The following is a 23,144-nucleotide window of genomic DNA, read 5'->3' as shown; positions in this document are numbered from 1 at the left end:
TGCACTCATTCAATCCCACCATGCACCGCAATAACGAGTGCACAACTGATGAGGGTCGCGCCGAATGAATTCCCGCATCTCGCCAGAAGATGGCGCCGCAGCTGAATCATCCATCCATCCATTCTCCAAACCGCTGGTCTAATGTGGCTACAGCGTAATATCATACAGGTATAAATTCCTTTTTAATCGATTATTATATTGTTTAATTAAGGTTTATACATGCTAGTTTATATGACAGAGTTCAAGATAAATCTTTTTATCTTACTACTGGAGCCGCCAGTTATCTCAGTTTCAAATGATTATTAAACAGCAAGCACCAACTATGCAAAAGCGGCACTCAGTGTCTGAATTCACTCACTCGTTTTCATTCACTCCTTCAATGAACTATATTAGTGGAGTAATGTAGGGAATCACAATGCTTAGCATAAAATATATTAATTTAAATATATTTCATACGGTGATCTGAATCCCCATCGCAATTGGACATTATTTTAAAGAGGTGGTATAATGCCCTTTTCACAAGATGTAAAATAAGTCTCTGATGTCCCCAGAGTGTGTGTGTGAAGTTTTAGCTAAAAATACTGCACAGATATTTTTATATAGCATGTTAAAATTGTCACTTTTTGAGGGTGAGCAAAAATGCCTAATTTTGTGTCTGTCCCTTTAAATGCAAATGAGCTGCTGCTCCTGGCACAAGGGGGCGGAGCTTCAACAGCTTGTGTCCTTTTACCTCACACACACATGCACTGAAAATTTTAAAAACTTTTAGCCTTTTATGTTCAAACCGGAGTCACACAATGATGGAGAAACTCAAGAAGAAGAGACAACATCTAGAAGCAACAGCACATTTCTGAATGGTTAGTTGATGAATTTATGAAGCTGATGTGGAGTTATCTTCTAGTCACTGATTAGCATATTCTGCCTTAATAATCTATAAATCGTGTTCTCGGGGGCGGGGTTTATGTAAATGTTAGGGTTAGTGATGTCACTATCCCGTGAAGAAGCTCATTGTAGTCTCGACTCTCTACCAGCCATTTGTTGTAGTCCTTGAAAAAAGATATCTTTAAAAGAAAATCTCTCCCTTTGCTTTGAACTTTGAGCGTTGTAACTTTGCAGATGTTGTTCATGATCAAACAGCAACATTACACACTAACTAAAGTTAGAAAAGTCAAATCATAATCAACCACCCCTTTAAACACTTGCTGGTGTCTGAAAGTGAGTTTGAGCTGAAACTTGTTTTAAATGTCATAAATGTTGAGGATAGCCGGCTATAATAACATGGGAAATGAGCAGCGGTGTTGACCGTCTCCTGACTCGGGTCTTACCCACTCCTAAAGCCCCAGTACGCCCAGCTTTGGACCAAGGTATTAGATGATCACGGGAATATAATACTTGTCTTTTTGTAGGAGAAGTAAAACATAAAATCTTAATCTGCTTTCAAACTACAAATAAAAATAAGAGAAAATGTGCAAATTATTCTAAATGTAAATTTTACAATTCAGAGATACATCATAACTCTCAAAGTTATGACAAAACATTCTACGTTATATAAAGTTTAAAGTTATCAAAAATGAGCTAAAAAATGTATAAATATCAGTGTTATTTTGTCATTCCATGTTTCCCTGTGTGTGTGTGTGTGTGTGTGTGTGTGTGTGTGTGTGTGTTCCTTTGATTGATTCATGCCATTCACCTATTGTTCATTAATGAACTCATTAGTTCCCTTTGTTTGCTCTATAAGCCCTCAGTTTGAGTTAGTTCTTTTGTCCGGTATTGTTTGTGTTGAGTGTGTAGTTTTGGCTCATATTCTCCTGTGTGTTCTCCTTTGTGATTAAAAGACTCTTTGACTTGTGCATGTTTGACTACACGTTTCAATACATTGTTCATGGAACATTTTAGTTGGACATTCATCTAAGGTTTTTTAAATGTTACTACTTGTTTCAGAACATTCAAAAGTAACATTCCAATAATATTTGAAGAATTACAAAATGGAATGTTCCATTAAAACATTTTTAAAAAACAGGATGTTTTTAACATTCAAAGAACATTCACAAATAACATTTTAATGGGAACGTTAGTAAAACGTTCTTAGAACATATTACTGTTAGCTGGGTTGAAACATTATATGATTAATAATGCTACATTTTTCTAAATGTCATAATCATTTGTTAACAAACAAGTATTCGTTACTTCAGTGAGCTCATTGTTTCTGCATTAAATTATTACATTGTTTAAATTAATACATTTTTAGCTAACTGTGATTTTGTATATGTACATTTCTGAAATGCATAACTTAGACAGTTTCCTCTGATAACAGATCTCTCTAAATTGTAATGTGGCATTTTCTGTAAAGCTGAAATGATGTGTATTGTGGATTACAAATAAATGTGAATTGAATTGAATTAATAAAAGATAGGATTTATATGTAAATTGCCCTCAGCCTTCCAAAAACAAAAAAACACCCTCCCTGCTCCACCAGAGTCTGTGTGTCATTGTGCGGCATGTCTTTGCCAGTTTAAGCAATCAGACGTCTGACTGGCACCACTGTGTTAAACGCTCTCAAACTGGGGGGTGTGTGTGTGTGTGTGTGTGTGTGTTCGAAGCGCGACCAGCTAGTTAAACCTGAGCGGTGATCGATGGAGGACTCAGCCAGAGCGGAGGCCTGGAGAGATGAAGACACACACACACACACACACACACACACACACACACACACACACACACACACACACACACACACACACACACACACACACACACACACACACACACACACACAGAAGCGTGGTCATGCAGAAAGGACTGTTAAAAGGAACAACACATGGTAAGCTCAGTTGTACAAACAAGCATGGTATTGATCAGAAACGCTCACAAGACTATTTATACATGTACACGAACACAAACACTTATCCACAGCACGACCATCACAGGCTCTTTAAATAGACATGGCCCTCCGTTCCCTGCCTGACTGGACCCGTATCATTCTCATCAGGTTTATCTGAAGGAGATCACAGTGTGATCTCTATCATCTGAGACACACCAGCTGGATCTGCAACTGAGCCGCACACAAAATCCATTCATTTCTTCATTTATGCAATATACAAAAGAGGATGAGACTTTATGCAGACCGCTTGAAAACCTGAGTTACATTTGGTCTTTTAAAGGACATTTTTTCCATTTATATATTTTTTGCATTGTAAGTACTGAGTTATTTTTATGACTTAATTGTGTATCCAAAAAACGTGTTTACATTTTTTTTAACCTTTTTTTGTGAATTAAAAAGTTGAAGCTTAAATGGATGCAGTCGATCGTTGCTTGTTCTTAATAATTGCGTCTTTGCAGAACTTGACTTTATGTAATTTAAATAAAGTACTTTATGAAATGTATGAGTGTTATTTAAGGATGATGCCCTTTGCTTGCTTAAATTATCCATGTTCATTTGGCAGAGGCATTCCCTTCTTTCTTACTTTTCTAAACTTCTAGTTTAACATTTATAATGCAGTTTCTAGAGTAAGCCAAATCTACATATTTTTCCCTTGATAATTATTTCACTCCCAAGAACAGACGAATAGAAACACGTTACACACAATATTAAACTTCATGATGAAACATAAGTACCAACATCTTTTCTTATAAATCTGAGATCTTTCCATATTTTGATGTACATCTGAGTTTAACAGATTATCCATAAAGAATAAAAGGGGCGGGTCTTGGTTCTGTGCATCAGTTGTTGATTGGATGTTGAAATGTGGGCGTGACCTTGCGGGGGCGGGGCTTTAGAGCACTAAAGGATTAGTGAAGTCCTGCATACATCATCAGAGAGTTTTGATTATATTTTGTTTAAACTATGAAGTGAAACCATTTTTTATACAAAATTAAACAAATGTACAGATTAATCGTTCACACTAAGATCTATAACATGCATTCGAAAATAGATGAATTTCCATTTCAGTCCAACTGAGTAATGAGGCTTGTGTTTGTGGAGTCGCCTGTTATCTTCCACACATTCAGAGGCTCTTTGCTCTTTGTTACGATCTCTCATTGGTGGTTTTAGTTTGGGTTATTTGTATGGGTGATGTGTATGTTTGACCTGTCAGTGTGTTTAGAACAACATTAAGAGCTCTTCTCTGTGAGTTCTGCTTCTATTTGCAGTGTTTTTGCTTGAAGAGGGTCACGAGGGCTTCATCTGGGATGTTTTCAGGTAAGAGCTCTCCTCTGAACGCTATCTGCCTAATTCAGAAGATTCATTCACACTATTGCTTGAACACACACACTGATCAAATGTGTACCCTGAGTGCATAGTAAGGTGGATAAAGTGCACTTAAGAGTATTGCTCATATACTTGAAATCCAACAACTACATTGTTATAAAAAGTTGAATTTAAACAGACACAGATGGATAGATAGATAGATGGATAGATGGATAGATAGATATATAGATAGATAGATAGATAGATGGATAGATACAGATGGATAGATAGATGGACACAGATGGATAGATAGATACAGATAGATAGATAGATAGAGATGGATAGATATATAGATAGATAGACACAGATGGATAGATAGATAGATACAGATGGATAGATAGATAGATAGATAGATAGATAGATAGAGATGGATAGATATATAGATATATAGACACAGATGGATAGATAGATAGATAGAGATGGATAGATAGATAGATAGATAGATAGATAGACACAGATGGATAGATAGATAGATACAGATGGATAGATAGATAGATAGATAGAGATGGATAGATATATAGATATATAGACACAGATAGATAGATAGATAGATAGAGATGGATAGATAGATAGATAGATAGACACAGATGGATAGATAGATAGATAGATAGAGATGGATGGATAGATATATAGATATATAGATAGAAAGAGATGGATGCATAGATAGATAGATAGATAGATAGATAGATACAGATGGATAGATAGATAGGTACAGATGGATGCATAGATAGATAGATAGATAGATAGATAGATACAGATGGATAGATAGATAGATACAGATGGATAGATAGATAGATAGAGATGGATGCATAGATAGATAGATAGAGATGGATGCATAGATAGATAGAGATGGATAGATATATAGATATATAGACACAGATGGATAGATAGATAGATAGATAGATAGATAGAGATGGATAGATAGATAGATAGATAGACACAGATGGATAGATAGATAGATAGATAGATAGATAGAGATGGATGGATAGATAGATAGATATATAGATAGATAGAGATGGATGCATAGATAGATAGATAGATAGATACAGATGGATAGATAGATAGGTACAGATAGATAGATAGATAGATAGAGATGGATGCATAGATAGATAGATAGAGATGGATGCATAGATAGATAGATAGATAGAGTGATAGAGATGGATAGATAGATAGATAGACACAGATGGATGGATGGATGGATAGATAGATAGATAGATAGATAGAGATGGATGCATAGATAGATAGATAGATAGATAGATACAGATGGATAGATAGATAGGTACAGATAGATAGATAGGTACAGATAGATAGATAGATAGATAGATAGATAGATAGATAGAGATAGATAGATAGATAGATAGAGATGGATGCATAGATAGATAGATAGATAGATAGATAGAGATGAATGCATAGATAGATAGATAGATAGATAGATAGATAGATACAGATGGATAGATAGATAGGTACAGATAGATAGATAGGTACAGATAGATAGATAGATAGATAGATAGATAGATAGATAGATAGATAGATAGAGATAGATAGATAGATAGAGAGATAGATAGATAGAGATGGATGCATAGATAGATAGATAGATAGATAGATACAGATGGATAGATAGATAGGTACAGATAGATAGATAGGTACAGATAGATATATAGATAGATAGATAGATAGATAGATAGATAGAGATAGATAGATAGATAGATAGATAGATAGATAGATAGATAGAGAGAGATGAATGCATAGATAGATAGATAGATAGAGTGATAGAGATGGATAGATAGATAGATAGACACAGATGGATGGATGGATAGATAGATAGATTGATAGATAGATAGATAGATAGATAGATAGATCTACATATACAGAAATTACATTTAAAGTCAATCCATTGTAAAATAAGAAAATAAATCTTAATTTCTTGCATTCAAACATTTTTATGAAAATGTAGCAAAACCATCATGATAGTATTTGTTGTACTGCCTTTGATTTAAATGTAAAAAAAAAAATTCACTATTGTTTTATGTAATAGAGTAAAATGATTGTATGCATTAATGAGACTCGTAAGATAAGAAGCTCGAGATGAAAAAGCATCAGGGCACAGGAGATGAGGGGAGAAATGTGCATGAATGATGTCACAATCCAATAAATAAGAGTGAAAATAAGAATGAAATAATTTCCTTGTTTTTGGAGTAAAATATGACTTGGAAATCTGTTGACTGCTTTTGAGATTCATCCATTCACAGTATTGTTTAAAGTAGATATTGCAATTTATACTGCTTATTTAAAGTGTTCATACCGTATATAACTATAGCATGCAATAAAATAAACTATAGATTTTTCTCTTAAAAAAAAATACTTGCTTTATATCCACCTCGACTCCAGTGACGTACAGCTGTTTTAGGAGGAATCGCTTTACATGGAGAAGTTTCAGTCAGAGACAGGCAGGGTCTCTCTCTCTCTCTCTCTTCCCTTTTCTTTCTGTTTCTTTAATTTCATGATCCATCCACAGCTCTATTTCTCCTCCTCACACAAACACACAGACTCGGCCTTTTGTAAAAATCACTCGACAGCTTGTTATTTTGCAATGACTTGTAAATGGTTGATGAATGCTCCACAAATATGGGAAACGTCAGAGATGGGAAAGGTTAATAGACAGTAGAAGTTTTCATGTTTTTTGATAATGAAATTCAACTCACTTCCAATGTATTTGTATAGTGCTTTACAAATCGCTTTACAGAGAACAGAAGAGTGTCGTAAACCCCAGTGAGCAAAACCATGATGACAAGGGAAAACTACCGTTTCATGCTGAGGAAAATAATAAATATGATGTGAGTAAATGACACTCAGTGATTATTATAATAAATATGTGTGTGTGTTATTTATGTACTGCTCAGGGCGTTTTCACAGCTGAGAGTCGCACCAAAGTTCATGTTTTGATACATTTTATACATTCGGTAAGTTATGGTTTGGTTTCACATTGCAATTATGCAACACTAAAGAACTTTACCTGTCGTCATCATCTCTGTGGGCTTCATCTTGACATTGATTGGTTTGTAAACGGACGTGTGTCTGACGTCAGCGTGTTGTCAGTTCGGCGGGTAACTTTGACAAGAATGAATGAACAGACGCATATCGTTGCCACTATACTGTTATTATTACAGCATTACTCCCTGCAGCACCATCTATTCTCGAGGCTAGCTCACATTCGCCAAATGAACGTCCTCGTTGTGCGAACATTTGATCGTCGCCGGCAGGAAAGGAGGAGAAGACTCGAGCAATCCTACGGGAACCACCGGATCTTTCTGTAAATGATCTGAAAGTCCGAACTATACAGAAAATTCTTTCACATTAGAAACAAACCAAACCTTTGTTCAGTTTGATCCGGACCGAGTCTACCTCTTTTCATCTGACCAAATTTCGTCTGTTTGGTCCTGACCGTGGTCCGGGGGAGGTTTCACACCTGTAATTTTGATTCGGATCAAACTGACCAGACAAGGTAGGTGTGAAAGGGCCCTAAGAGAAATAAGAGTGGGATCCAGATGCAGCAAACATTTATTCAAACAAACATAATAAAAGTAAATCCAGGCAAAACTGATAAATGACACGGGCAAGGAAGGCAAACAAAACTGACAACAAGCGTGCACACATAACATCCATAGAAGGACAACACCAGACCAAGAACATGAGAAACACTGGGGTATATTTACACTCAAGGGGAGATTGGCGAACCTGGGAACAATCATAAACTATTCAACAAGAAAAACTACGAAGGACTACAAAACATGGCACAGAACAGGAAATAACAAAAGTCCACACAAGACAGGAATCATGACAGGTATAGTCTAGCGGCCTGTACCATGAAGCTGGTTTAGGGGGATAGCCAGGTGTGCTTCAGGTTAGTTTGCGCCAACCCTGGGTTTTAGGCACTATGAAAGTGGTTTGGCTTTTAGCGTGTTCATCGCCATAGTAACTAACGCTCCACGGTAACCTGGTCCGGGTCAGGTGATGTTCCAGGGGAGAGGTTGCAAACCGAACTTGGACCAATCAGCTGTGAGCAAAGTGTCACATGTCTGATGCGATAAAGTCACTCCACTTGTTTCCACTCCAAATTAAAGATCACTACACAGCAAATGACTTTTAAAGACAAAATCGTCTGGCTTTTAGTAATGCTTATTTAGAATCATAACTTTGTATGATTTAGATATTATTTATGTAATTATTGTACCCTTAATCGATCACACATGTACAATTTTAGTTTATCTATTATTATTATGCACAGTTTAATTGAATACATATATAAAGGTAATATAAATACGCTTTATAATCAATAGATAAAGCTATAAAATGACTACATGTGAGCTTAAATGTTCAATTCTCTCTATACCTTTATCAACTGTATAAACTAACTAAACTTTTACTTACACTGAAATAGCAAGACCTTTTCTTTTAGTTCTCCTCTATCATAGACAGCTATTTTCTTCTTGTTGTGTAAATTTGTTTAAATTCTTTATATTTTTCAATCTCTTAATATTCTGTAGTGAATTGCGTTGCTTCTCTCATGAGAAATGAATCTCAGTCTCCCTCTTTCTCAGCCTGTGGTTGGCTGTTCGCTACTGATGTCACTCCTAAACTCCTAAACTCAGGATCAAAGCCTGAGCTGACAGAGAATGTTGATGAACAGCATCATGGTACCAACAAAGCCTGGTTGGATTGGTTTGGTTTTGTCAACTCATCCTGTAACCCTGAGTTTGTTCAACTACCATCATGTTACAGGCCACTGATGTTGTTCTTTGCCTTGTTTCAACACACCAACTTGATCAGAAGCTCCACCCTCTTACAACACTAACCAGGAAGAGACTGACTTGTTATTTCTCTTTTCTGCCATACGGACTTTGTCTCGACAAAAGCAATAAAGTATCAGCGATCAGTGGAGTACGAAGGGGAAATACTTTCCAGAAGAATTTGAGAAGTTTGTTTCTAAACAAGTTTTTTTGTGATCTTTGCGATTCTCATGGTGATTTGTGTTTTAAACCGTTGTTCAGAAAGTGAAAGTAAAGTTTAGATTGCTGGAGCTCAAACAGTGAAAATGGATTCACTAAATGTATCTGAAGAAGAACTTTCTTGTCCCGTGTGCTGTGAAATCTTCAAGGCTCCTGTTATTTTATCATGTAGTCACAGTTTCTGTAAAGAGTGTCTTCAACAGTTCTGGAAAATCAAGGAATCTCAGGAGTGTCCTGTCTGCAGGAGAAGATCCTCAAGATCTGAACCTCCAGTTAATCTTGTGTTAAAAAACTTGTGTGAGTCGTTCCTGAAGGAGAGAAATGAGAGGCGTTCATCCGGGTCTGAGGAGATCTGCAGTTTACACAGTGAGAAACTCAAACTCTTCTGTCTGGAGGACAAACAGCCTGTGTGTTTAGTGTGCAGAGATTCAAAACAACATGACAATCATAAATTCAGACCCATCAGTGAAGTGGTTTCATCATATAAGGTAAGACAAATGTTTCTTGATTCACATGTAAAGAACCATAACAAGTCATAAACACAGATTGTTCCGGACACAGATTGTTCTAACCTCGGTTCCCTGAGATCATGAGCATTGCATCAGTAACTGACGCTTATGAGGAAAACATAGTTTTTCCCTGAATACTGAAGCCTGGTTGGTTCACGTCTCTGCACCTGCACAGACAAATTACTTTTCAGTCCGCCAAAACAGACAGGACCAACTTCCTATTTAAGTCACACCGAAAGCCATTTTCGTCTGAATTTTTCTACTGATGAGCGGCAGCGTCGACTTGTGTACAGTTGCACGACAAACTAGAGTCTAGACAATACTCATTCCCGTTATCTCAGGGAACCAGGGTTCCCTTTCGTGATCACTACGAGTTACGTCAGTGACGACGAATGGGGTTTCGCTTAGAAAGCCTATCACCTTCGATATTCGAAAACGAGCCAATGGCAATGAAATGCCATGGGTCTGCGGAATTTGCATAGCGTAACTCCGCCCTACCTCGTGGGTATATAAGGAAGTACGCAGGCAACATGCAGACATGTTTTCACTTCGGAGCCAAGAGTTCTCTTCACTCCCACAAGCCATTCTGAATCATCTTCACTCTATGAGACGAGCGGCTCTTCAGTGTGTTGGTGCGACTGCGCGTTCCAGCGAGATCGCATTGCCTGCTGCTGATCTGTGCAGTGATCTGCCGACAGTGTGTGTGTTTCTCCCTGGGCGCTTCAGCACTCTGTTGAGCTTTTCCTCTCTCTAAAAGAGCTGGACGCGGCACATCTTTTTCAAGACGGTTCCCCCGTGTATTTTCTGGATGTGGGCGCGTGATCCATCTGACTAACGGTCACGAGCGCTGTTTCGTGTGTTGGGCTTAATCACGCTCGGCAGCCCTCATGGATGAGTCCTGTTTTCATTGCGGGAACATGATTATCGCGATGTTTATAGATTGAGACTCAATGGTCTCTGTGTGGGTAGAATCCCCTCTGCCACACCCCAATTTATCTCTTCCTCGAGAGGGGATACTTTGGCTGGTGGCCAGGGTGATCTGAGGGTTATGGTGTGGCATATAACTGACGAGTCTTTCCTCTGGCCACGCCCCCCTCCACATCGCAAACCGTGGGGCTTCCGTGTGTGGCTGGTTCCTCTGGGGGACCCAGTTTTTCATTCGGGGCTCCGGCAGATGATGTCATGTCACTCACAGCATCACAAGGCAGGCTTGATTCCTCTGGAAATGAGGATTCAACTGCGTTGCCTCCCTCGGGAGTGCCAGCGTTAGTCGAGTCAGATCCAGAGCTGACGGCTATGCTTTCCTGGGCAGCTGAAAGTGGCGGTTGGAGTGGCGCCGCCCTCCCCCGAGCGCTGTAGGCTGGACGATTGGTTCCTGGGCACTCGCACTCGCTCCAGCACTCGCCCCCAGTGCCTTTCTTCCCAGACGTGCATCAGGACGCCTCTGGGTTGCGAGAGTTCCCGTGACTTATCGCGGTCCTCGGGCATCCTCCGCCTTCACTGCACTCGTTGTTGCAGCGATCATAGTCTGTATGTTCTCTGCCACTATTGACTCTGGCCTGCCATCAGACCTTCACCCCATGGTCGAACCTCAGTTTTCTACGGGCTGAAGTATCCTTAGAACGAGTTTCCAGGCATGTTGTTGTCTCAACAGATGCCTCCACCACGAGCTGGGGCGCCATGTGCAATGGACATGCTGCTGCGGGCTCCTTGACAGGACCCCAGCGCCTTTGGCATGTCAATTGCCTCGAGTTGCTGGCAGTACGTCTGGCTCTGCACCGCTTCCGTGCGTTGCTCAAGAACCAGCATGTACTAGTCCGATCAGACAATACCGCGACAGTAGCGTACATCAACCGACAAGGTGGTTTACGCTCCCACCATATGTCGCAACTCGTCCGCCACCTCCTAATATGGAGTCAGAAGCATCTGAGGTCGCTTCGAGCCATTTATATCCCGGGAGACCTGAACTGTGCGGCCGACGAGCTGTCTCGGCTTCGGACTCTCCCTGGAGAATGGAGACTCCATCCCCAGACGGTTCAGCTGATTTGGGATCAGTTCGGGGACGCACAGGTAGACCTGTTTGCCTCCCACTACTCTTCCCATTGCGACCTGTTTTATTCCCTGACCGAGGGCACGCTCGGCACGGATGCACTGGCGTACAGCTGGCTGCGGGGCCTCCGCAAGTATGCGTTTCCCCCAGTGAGCCGACGAGGAGAAGGTAATTTTGGTTGCCCCTTATTGGCACAACCGGTCCTGGTTCTCTGAACTAGCACTCCTTGCGACAGCACCTCCCTGGCCAATTCCTCTGAGGAAGGACCTCCTTTCTCAGGGACGGGGGAACCCTGTGGCACCCTCGCCCCGATCTTTGGAACCTCCACGTGTGGCTCCTGGACGGGACGAGACAGGTTTGAGTACTCTACCACCAGCGGTGGTGGCTACCATCACTTCCGCTAGAGCATTGTCCACAAGACATGCCTATGCGTTGAAGTGGAACCTCTTCGTCAACTGGTGCTCTTACCGCCGAGAAGCCCCCACAAAATGCCCGATCAGTGTCGTGCTCTCCTTCCTGCAAGAAGGGTTGGCGCGAAGGCTGTCTCCCTCCACCCTGAAAGTGTATGTTGCCGTTATTGCCGCACATCACGATGCAGTTGAAGGTAAGTCTCTAGGAAAGCACGACCTGATCATCAGGTTCCTGAGAGGAGCGAGGAGACTGAATCCTACTCGCCCTCCTCTCGTACCCTCTTGGGACTTCTCAATGGTTTTAACTGCCCTGCAGAGTGCTCCCTTTGAGGCTCTGCAATCAGTGGAGCTTAAGTTCCTGTCAGTTAAGACAGCGCTCCTGATTGGATTGGCCTCCATCAAGAGGGTAGGGGACCTGCAGGCATTTTCGGTTGACGAAGCGTGCCTGGAATTCGGGCCGGCTAACTCTCACGTTATCCTGAGACCTCGGCCTGGATATGTGCCCATGGTTCCCACCACTCCCTTTTGAGATCAGGTGGTGAACCTGCAAGCGCTGCCCTTGGAGGAGGCAGATCCAGCCTTGGCACTGCTCTGTCCAGTACGCGCCCTCCATGCTTATGTAGACAGAATGCAGTGTTTCAGGACCTCAGACCAGCTCTTTGTCTGTTATGGTGGGAAGCTGAAGGGAAAGGCTCTCTCCAAGCAAAGGATGTCTCACTGGATAGTGGACACCATTGCTTTGGCTTACCAGCAGCAAGGTTGACCATGCCCCCTTCGTGTGAGGGCCCGGAGTGTGGCCTCCTCTTGGGCTCTAGCGCATGGCGCCTCGCTAACAGACATCTGCAGAGCTGCAGGCTGGGCGACACCCAACACATTCGCCAGGTTCTATAACCTCCGAGTGGAGCCAGTGTCCTCTCACGTACTCGCTTCAACCAGCCGGTACTAGGACCCGCTCAGGTGTCTTCGCTTGCTCGCCATTCCACTCCACGGACTGGATACGTGCGATATTCTCCTTAGGTGAGCCTCCCGCAGGCCCTGAGTTCCTCCAGCACTGTCGACGTCAACGCCAGAGTACTGCCCCCGGCAGCTTTCGCGCTTGGCTAGGTGCCTGCATGTGTATGGTTCCCCCTCTGGACGACCCCCACATGTGTATTTCCACTGTAAGCCTCTCTGAGCATGTGTTTTTCCCTTGGCAAGCCACCTTGCCATCACTGGGGTTGAAATATTCCACCTGCGGCTGGACACCCCAGTGATTCTCCATATGCAGCCCCCTCCCGGGTCATATGTGTATTCTTAAGTCCACCCTTTCAGGCTGGTACTGATTGCATATTTCCACTGAGATATGCTTCCCAGTGTACCTTGGTATTCCTGTGTTAAGTAGGAGTCCTTCGTCCGTGCTAGCCTCACGACAGCGATCTCAGACTTACGCAGGGCACTGGAAGACAGCAGAGGTGGCGTGATTAGACTGGGAACCCCTTTCGTCGTCACTGACGTTACTCGTAGTGACCACGAAAGGGAACGTCTTGGTTACGTATGTAACCCTCATTCCCTGAGTAGGGAACGGAGACGTTACGTCTCCCTGCCACTTCCGCTGTACCGCTGGAACGCCTGAGTTCAGTCTCGGCTCCTCAGCGAAGACATATCTGCATGTTGCCGGCGTATTTCCTTATATACCCACGAGGTGGGGCGGAGTTACGCTATGCAAATTCCGCAGACCCATGGCATTTCATTGCCATTGGCTTGTTTTCTAATATCGTAGGTGATAGGCTTTCTAAGCGAAACCCCATTCGTCGTCACTGACGTAACGTCTCCGTTCCCTACTCAGGGAACGAGGGTTACATACGTAACTGAGATGTTATGTTAGTAACTGGAACATTCCCTTTCGATACTGTTCACTCGCCTTGCATAAGTAGCTGACACTTATGGGAAACGCAATCCAATAGCGCCGTGCTACTAGCGCAGAACGGAAGAGAGCTTTATGACCTGGCGTGGAAAGCATCTTAGGCACATAGCCTTGTCTTGGTCTAAGGAGGACTTTACTGTCATTAGGCCCAAACTCGAGGCAGAACGCGTTCACTGAAAGAGCTTGTAGATCACCAACTCGCTTGGCCGATGCCAGAGTCAGCAGAAGGGCGTCTTTAGCGAGAGAGGCCGAAGGTTGGCCGTTGTGAGGAGCAAAGATCTTTGTGCGATCAGGCCTTCGATTAGGCCAAAAGCAGCCAATCATTGAGGTAATTCAGGATGCGAACTCCCATTTGTCTCAGCCGCATCCTTTTTTCGTTGCTTATAAACATATTAATGGCAAAAAAAAAAGTACACTCTATTTAGCACAAACAGGGCTAACATAATATGTGAGCAACAAGAATGTACATGTTTGCATTTTTGAGAGAATAATGTTTATGCATGGTTATTGAAAAAACTAAAAACTAAAGTTTCTGAAATAAGGCCACAAAACACATAGTAAATATGTGTCAATAAGACTTTTGACTAATGGATGTTGTCGCCTAGAGTTTTTTCTTCAAAATGATGTGAAAATCCCCCTGCCTTATCATTCACATAACACAATACATTGATTTAAATTTTGCAAAGCACTTTCTGTTTGGAAAGGCAATATTCAAGTGGGCGTCAACGATCCAATGACACCATTGAATTGTCAATTCTGACAACAGAATTTTGACATGTACTGATTAAAATAACTCTTCACAAAACAAATGATAATTTGCTTAAATTTTATTTTATTCACCAGTGCTTAATAAATGTGCCAAAAAGACAATAGAAATAGAGTCAGATCTTGGAGGTCTTTGTCTCTTCAATAAAGAGTCAATGAGATGAAGAAAACTTATCTCTTGGCATGTCCTGTCTTTGATAAGGTGTGTGATGATGAAGTGATGATGAAGATGAAATGAGTCACAGATCCCTAAGGTTATTTGAGTGCGATTGCAAAGATTGAGTGCGATGCAATGATAGTAATCCTATAATCCTCCATACGAGAAAAGATCGCTTGAGATGAAGATGCTCAGTGAATAGCTGTCCTCAGCGCCACATAGCTGACCATGTGCAAGGCCATGTGCTGTAGCCTTGATGCTGGTGTGGACGCTCTTGGACTCACTGGCCCTCATTTATCAAAAGTGCGTACACCAAATTTCCAGCGTACACCTGGCGTACACCCAAAACCACGGTGACTTTGAGATTTATCGATAGACGTTGGCATACGGCACGCTCAAATCCTACGCCAGCTCAGGAGGTGGTGTACGCACGTTTTGAGTTAGTGCGGAAATGCGCAGAAAAACAATTCCTAACACCACAAAACGCACTGACAAACTAAAAGATATGATATATTATGACCCACTGTAAAAAAACAACAGCATAGTAATTATAAACTTCAGTGTTTATTTTTGTGCAACATGGACTTCAATGTTTAATTTGTGTGACTTTACCAAAGCATTTGATTTGTAGGCATATGTATTCCTTCAGTTGCGAGCCTGTGCGCTTTACCTGACGTTTCAAGCTTTGTTTATACTTTCGCCTGTCTCCGCAGCGCGAGTCTCCGCAGACTGCGCGCGCACCTCCCCAAACGGACGAGGCGTTTATAAATAATAATAATAATAATAATAATAATACAAATAATAATAATAACGACATCCTTCTTCTAAATAACAATAAGCGTCATTAATAATAAAAATCATAATAAGAATAAGAATATTACAAATTGTCATGCAATTATTAATGTGAATGAATGGTACTCCACATCACATCATCATCACTATTGTACACCCCAATACATGTGACGTGATACGAAATTAAATGCTAATTGTTTCAAAACACGTGCTGTAAAATAATGCATTGTGATAGGTCATTTGCTCATCCAAGTTTCTCTTCTTTGCCGTCTTCCGTGTGTCCATGGCGTAAAATGAGGGTGTGGGGGAAGCGGAGACTTGAATATATAGGGGCGTGTTATTCTAATGACGATCGTTTTCTGCCGCGGCTTTTATCAAGGGCAGGTATTGCGTACACCTGGATTTCAAAGGTACGCACAGCTTCATAAATCAGGCGGTGAGAGGAGTGTAAGCATAATCTTACGCCAACATATACGCCCGTTTCTACGCAGGAATGATAAATGAGGGCCATTGTCTCTAGAATCCAATCCGTGCTCACAAAAGAACATGTGGTAATTAAAAGGTCCTTTCTAGAAAGAAATCAAATAACTAACATCAGTGATCTCTAGTGATGTGACATTTGAACCGAGGCGTCGGAGCTTGTGTCGAGAAAAAATGGCCGTGCCAGATGAAGCCGCGATTCGAGACTTGTGTTGTTAACGTGAAAATCACGTGACTAATGACAAACGAGGCCTCGGTTTGTGTGGATACGTCATCGGTTCGGTCCGAGTGTCGCTTCCGGATAAAAGGCGGTTCGAAACTCGCGCCACCTTGTGGGTGTTGTCAGGAGTAGTAGAAGCAGTTGTAGTAGTGTCAGAGAGTCAGAGAGTTAGATAACTATCATTGTCATTGTCGTTATTGTGTCATATATGTGATAGGGCTGTATATTATTACATTATATCAGGTTAGAATAGTTATAAAATATTGTTATTATTAATTATAGTAGCTATATTATAGTCTTGTTATATTAATTAGATAAGATTATTTGGATTGCTTTGGATTTTTGGATCTGGACTGGACTGCTTTTTGATTTGTTTGCTTTTTTTGACCTCTTCCTTTTTCCTGGTAATGGAGCCAGCAAGAAAGAGGAGATCCTTCCCTGTATGGACTCAACAGAAGCATCAGTATCCTCATTTATACCAGCTGGCACTGGCATTTTTATGTTCCCCTGCATCCTCTGTTCCGTGTGAAAGGATATTTTCCAAGGCTGGAGAGATTTTGTCCGAGAAGAGGAATTGTCTAAACCCCAACACACTTGAAATAATTCTGTTTCTCAATAAAAATCTATTGTAATCCTTCCTTCCAGACTATTCTGTTGCGGTTTACTTTATTACACTCCCTCCAACATAAGCACTGCACTCAACACAGTGTCACTGTTGCTGTTCATACTGTCACTATCCAAACAATTTATGAATAATTAATTAACTAACTCTTTGTGTGACAGTTGTCTCTGCACAAGTAAATTCAGACAGAGAAAGACAAATATTTTATATTGTACTCAGGTAATGGACAAATGTCTGCTCAGGTCTTTTTATTATAGCAAATGAAAGGGTACAGACATTAACAGTGAGTAGAAAATAAATAAATAAATAAAACAGACTGGTTCAGAATGAATTAATTTGTCTGCTATTTCTTTGCACAATAGCTAGGTGTCACTAGTTAGCAATGATGAATGAAGCTTCGAGTAATGAACCTTTGGCTGAAGCAATGGGCTGCGAGGTCTCAGTGGTTCAGGAAGCCTCATTTTGCCATCACTAGTGATCTCAAACAAACACAACATCAAATATAAACCAAACCATACTCACAGTTGAGCAGAAACTCAAAGAGTTCTCAACACAGGACTTTGGATGAGATAGAAGGTAGCACAAGATCAATCCTCAGATTTCCCTCTACCAAACGAACTGACTTACTCTATGGTGTCAGTGTTTATATACCCAGTTACCTCCAGGCAATAGCGCCCTCTAACTGTTCCTGTTGTTACTGCCCATGACTCCAATACATCACAACAGAGTCTTAACAAAAATACTTAAAGAACAAAAATACAAAAAAATACAGAATTACAAAAAGTAACGTTTTGTCCGTTACACTGTATTGTCTCCTCTTCACTGTAATCTAGTGTTTTATGTATTTTTGTTCAATTCTAGGAGGAGCTCAATACAGCACTGAAGTCCTTACAGGAGAAATTTCAACACAATGAAAGAATGAAAGGAGAGTTTGAGAAAACAGTTCAATACATCAAGGTGAGAAAACAGAAACGAGAGTCATTTTCATTACAGCTGTTGGATCACTATATACAGTTATGTAAACAAGTTATGTATAATAAACAAGCTACAGTTAGTCCAAAATGCCGCCGCTAGAGTTCTTACGAGATCAAGAAAATATGATCATATAACACCGATTTTATCATCACTGCATTGGTTACCTATAAAGCTCCGTATTAATTACAAGGTATTGCTACTGACTTATAAAGCCCTAAACGGCTTAGCTCCAGTCTATTTAACGGATCTTCTATCGCCCTATAATCCATCGCGCTCTTTAAGATCACTAAATTCAAGGCTTTTGGTCATACCTAGGATATCCAGAACCACCAAAGGAGGGAGAGCATTTTCACATTTGGCTCCAAAACTCTGGAATAGTCTTCCTGATACTGTTCGTTGCTCAGACTCGCTCTCCCAGTTTAAAACTAGATTAAAGTCGCATCTCTTCAGCCAGGCATTCATATAATCCCACAGTTCAAACTACAATCCGGCCTCTAGCTCATAAATGCCAGAGGAGAACTGGCCCCCGACTGAGCCTGGGTTCTCCCAAGGTTTTTTTTTCTCCATTAGGTCACCTGATGGAGTTTTAGGACACCATTAGGTGACTTGATGGAGTTTTTCGGTTCCTTGCCACTGTTGCCTTTGGCTTGCTCAGTTGGGGATATTGTGGGGATATTTAATTTAATTTTATCAATCAATAAATTCCTCTTGAAACAAACTTTGTTGTATTATTTTAATTTAATACTGTGAAGCTGCTTTGATACAATCTGTATTGTGAAAAGCGTTATACAAATAAACTTGACTTGACTTGACTTATGATTTGATATAATAGATTCCAGTTTATTATTTGTGTAAATGACTAGCAGCAATCTGCTTCTGGATCCGTTTTATGTCGGGTATCCGAGTTTATCTTGGATATTAATGATGTGTGTCGATTGAGATGATTGAAGTGAATGTGCTTTGATTTCAGTCTCAAGCTGAGCACACAGAGCGTCAGATTAAACAGCAGTTTGAGAAGCTTCATCAGTTTCTCAGAGATGAAGAAGAAGCTACAGTCACTGCACTGAGGGAGGAAGAGGAGCAGAAGAAGCAGAGGATGAAGGAGAAGCTGGAGGAGATGAACACACACATCTCAGCTCTTTCACACACAATCAAAGACATGGAGGAGATGATGAAAGCCAATGACGTCTGCTTTCTGAAGGTCTGATTTCAGATCATTGGTTGATTGATTGATTGATGATTGATTGAGTTCTTGATGATAAATGGTGTGTTTGTTCTGCAGGAGTTTCCAGTCTCAATGGAAAGGTGAGTGATCTGCTCCTGTCTCTGGTCTCTCTGGTTCTGATCCAAAGCCACTGCAGTTCTGACTCCTGAATGTTCTTCCAGAGTCCAGAGCTCACAGCCGGATACACAGATGGCTTCTGGAGCTTTGATTCATGTGCCACGATACTTGGGCAACCTGCCGTTCAGAGTCTGGAAGAAGATGCAGGACATCGTCCAAAACAGTGAGTCTGACTGCAGGAGATCTGAGCTGAACATGATGGATGGGTGGAGAGTTAGAGGCTCTTCATGACAGAGATAGATAGATAGATAGATAGATAGATGAGTTTGATGTTTGTTAGGAGGTTACAATAAAAAATAGTCTCAGAATAATAATAATAATAATAATAATAACTAGAATGTACATTTCCTGAAGAAAATGTGAGTGGTGCTTGCAGTGGCAACTAGGTAGATGCTAACACAATTAGCATTTTGCTAACATGATGCTAACACATTTATCATGTTGTTAACATGATAAGCATGTTGTTAACATGATAAGCATGTTATTAGCATGATGCTAACATGATTAGCATTGTGCAAACATGCTTTTAACCAAATGCTAACAAGATTAACATGTTGCTAGCATGATGCTAACACAATCACCATGTTACTAGCATGTTTTAACAATATGCTAATATGATTAACATGATGCTAGCATGATAAACAAGTTGTTAACATGGTGCTAACACGATTAGAATGCTGCTACTGCTTTTTTGTTAGCATTGTTGACATGTTTCAACACTTAGTTAATTGCTATTAGCATGTAGCTTTTCTGCAAGCACGTGAAGCATGATGGAAGTCTTGTTTGCTAGCATTAGTCAAAGGAGCCAACCACCATGTCTCTATGATGTTCTGGTGCAGAGATATAGGTCTTGCTGAACAGTTGCTAGGGTACTCTGTTTAGTTGCTAGGGAGTGGCTTGGCAGCTGCAAATTATGTTACTTCAAAGGCTGCTTGCCAGTATGAATGATATAAACCGCAACTCCTTTATGACATTCAGATTAGAAGATATCCCTCTTTGGATTTGGGTTGCTAGGGTGCTCGACAATGGTTGCTAGGGCGTGGCTAGGAAGTGTTGAAGGTGATTCATGATTGTAAGTCAAACACAACAGACAGTCATAATAAACTAATTTAAAACAAAACACAGACTATAAGAGCCAATAAAATGAAGATGATCAGATGCTGCTGAAGATCAGACACACACTTACAGTTCTTCATCTACAGCATAAATCTACACAGATCTCATTGATTTATTGTTATTTAACTTTCCCAAAGTATCAGTTTCTCTTGATGGACACAAATGTCTGAATCTCATATTTAATGTTTGTAGTTGATGCCGTTAAACGCTGATGATAAAAACGAGTGTGAAACTAATAACAGCACTGACAGTGATCAGAGGAAAATGTGTTTGATCAACAGGACGAGTGTCATAATTCATAATAATCTGTGTTGGGTCACTCTTGATCATTATATGAAGATCAGAATAAAAGAATCTGTTGATTGTGTCTCATCAGCTCCTGTGATTCTGGATCCAAACACTGCAGATCCACGTCTCGTCCTGTCTGATGATCTGACCAGTGTGAGAGACAGCGAGAACAATCAACCTGTTCCTGATAATCCAGAGAGATTTAACTATTATGAGTGTGTTCTGGGTTCAGAGGGTTTTAACTCAGGAACACACTGCTGGGATGTGGAGGTTAAACAGAGTAAACTCTGGAATCTTGGAGTAACTACAGCATCAAACCAGAGGAAGGGAAGTGTTTTCTTCAACACTGATGTCTGGAGTGTGCAGTATAATCAGTACGGAGTGTCTTTTGGTTCTGGTTTTCGTGTTAAACAGAAGCTTGATCGTGTGAGAGTGAATCTGGACTATGACGGAGGAACGGTGTCGTTCTCTGATCCTGTAACTAACACACATCTACACACATTCACAACCACCTTCACTCACACACTCTTTCCATTCTTCCGGTGTTGTTTTGACTCTCTGAGGATCTTACCGGTCAATAGTCAGTAAACGTCACTCCTGTAGATCTGGGGTCCGTTCTTCGTACGTCGCTTAAAACATCCGAGATCAAATTACACATCCAAGATGATATCATTGTGCTAATCATGATCTGGCTAACTCGGTTCTTCGAACACACCTGCCGGATATGATTAGTATCGCTGGATTGAGTTATCTGAGATAATTGAGCGTGCATGCGCTGGTTTAAAAGGGGATATGTATCGATAGTAGAAACATTGATCAGCAACGCTGCTATTGGCTGTTCAGCGTGGCCAAAGAGCGCGCACAGTTTTTCTCCTCAGCAGAGCAAGAACTAATAGTCGAAGTTTATTCTGAATTTTAATGTTTAATCAAAACGCCAGGGAACTCCTCAAAGTCTGCAAAAGCCAGGAGAGAGGGCTGGCAAAAAGTAGCAGACAATTTAAATCCATTAGATGTGGCCATGTTAGATGTTTTTATCACTTATTAGCCTATATTTTTGTATTTTAATAATTGCATAATTACTTTGTTCATTGTAATGTCAGAGTCACCACACTAGAACATGGGAACAAATAAAAGTGAAGTACAAAAATATTCTACATAATGGTAATTTTTAGTTATATTATAGTCTCTTTTATAAAAGGCACTGTTAAATAAATGGTTGGCTGTTTATAAAAGCAACCAAGAAAAAGGCTGAGAAAAAAAGAAGAAAAGATCTTAGTAGCCTACACTGTAAAATAATTTTTGCTGCATTAAATTAAGGCCGTATAGTCATTTCAACTGTTAAATCTTGAGTAATGATGAATTGCTTTGACTTGTGAAAGTGAAAACTGATAAACTTATGTTAATGTAAAAATATTTTGCCATGAGTTATTGATCACATTTTTCCCGAGTGTAGTTCATTGTAATGACATTGTGTTTTCCTCTTTTGTGCACTTTTACATAATACACCAACACTTGTATCTGTTCCCAATAAAGTGGTGGCTGAAATATGTGCAGTAAGTGGACATTTTCTAACTTTCCAAAGGAAAGAAAGTATAAGACTTTGCAATGTCCATTTGTTTCCATTGCACTGGACAGTGAATAAACCCTCTCAGATAACTGTCATATGGAGGAACTAGCCTACCTGCAAGTGCATAAATAACTTTACTTCATTTATACTTGTATGCTTTATGGCAGCAATATAAGTAGCAGGATACCACATCTACAGAAAGGCCTACAGAAGAGTCTGCACAGACAGAGGAGACATAGGCCTACAGGTGGGCAGTGGATAGACAACTTTTCCTTTTTATTTGTTGCATGAGGCATGTGTCTAATATCTCTTGTTGCAGGCACTTGACCACTGGCTTTTCTTTACAAAGAACAATTGAAATAAAACTCAAGGAACTAAGCATATTTGTCTTTTATTAAACATTTAATGAAAAGTTTTTTTTTTTTTTTTTGGCAAGGTTGTGTAATATGGCACATGCAACAATGTCACAGACACTGAAATCTTCCCTTTAGTTAGCCAAAGTTCATTTCATTGTGTGCCCTTGTCCTGGCTAGAGCTGCTTTGTAACTGGTTTGGGTCAGGGAATGGGGTCATAAACACCTGTCTGCAGGCAGGAACATGTCATAATCACCTATGAACAAATGCAGTTCTGTTAGGATCAGCATAAGTGTATGTAATACAGTGAGCTTGATATTTAACTGTGGAACTTTTCTCACC

At 40.5% G+C, this 23,144-nt stretch overlaps 1 protein-coding gene across 1 annotated transcript; it reads left to right on the top strand.

Annotated features, from left to right (window-relative positions):
- The first annotated feature begins 9,088 nt into the window (after window positions 1-9,088).
- Window positions 9,089-22,826, top strand: LOC309512986 (nuclear factor 7, ovary-like). Its single transcript, XM_082188765.1, has 6 exons — window positions 9,089-9,740; window positions 18,022-18,117; window positions 19,106-19,336; window positions 19,418-19,440; window positions 19,522-19,640; window positions 20,970-22,826. The coding sequence occupies exons 1-6, from the start codon at window positions 9,339-9,341 to the stop codon at window positions 21,467-21,469; spliced, it is 1,371 nt and encodes a 456-aa protein (XP_082044891.1). The 5' UTR covers window positions 9,089-9,338; the 3' UTR covers window positions 21,470-22,826.
- The last annotated feature ends 318 nt before the right edge of the window (window positions 22,827-23,144 follow it).

Source organism: Leuciscus leuciscus, assembly GCF_965113295.1.
Source record: "Leuciscus leuciscus genome assembly, chromosome: 13".
Taxonomy (NCBI): domain Eukaryota; kingdom Metazoa; phylum Chordata; class Actinopteri; order Cypriniformes; family Leuciscidae; genus Leuciscus; species Leuciscus leuciscus.
Note: the sequence above shows the minus strand (reverse complement) of the source record. Positions and strands in the feature narration are given on the sequence as shown.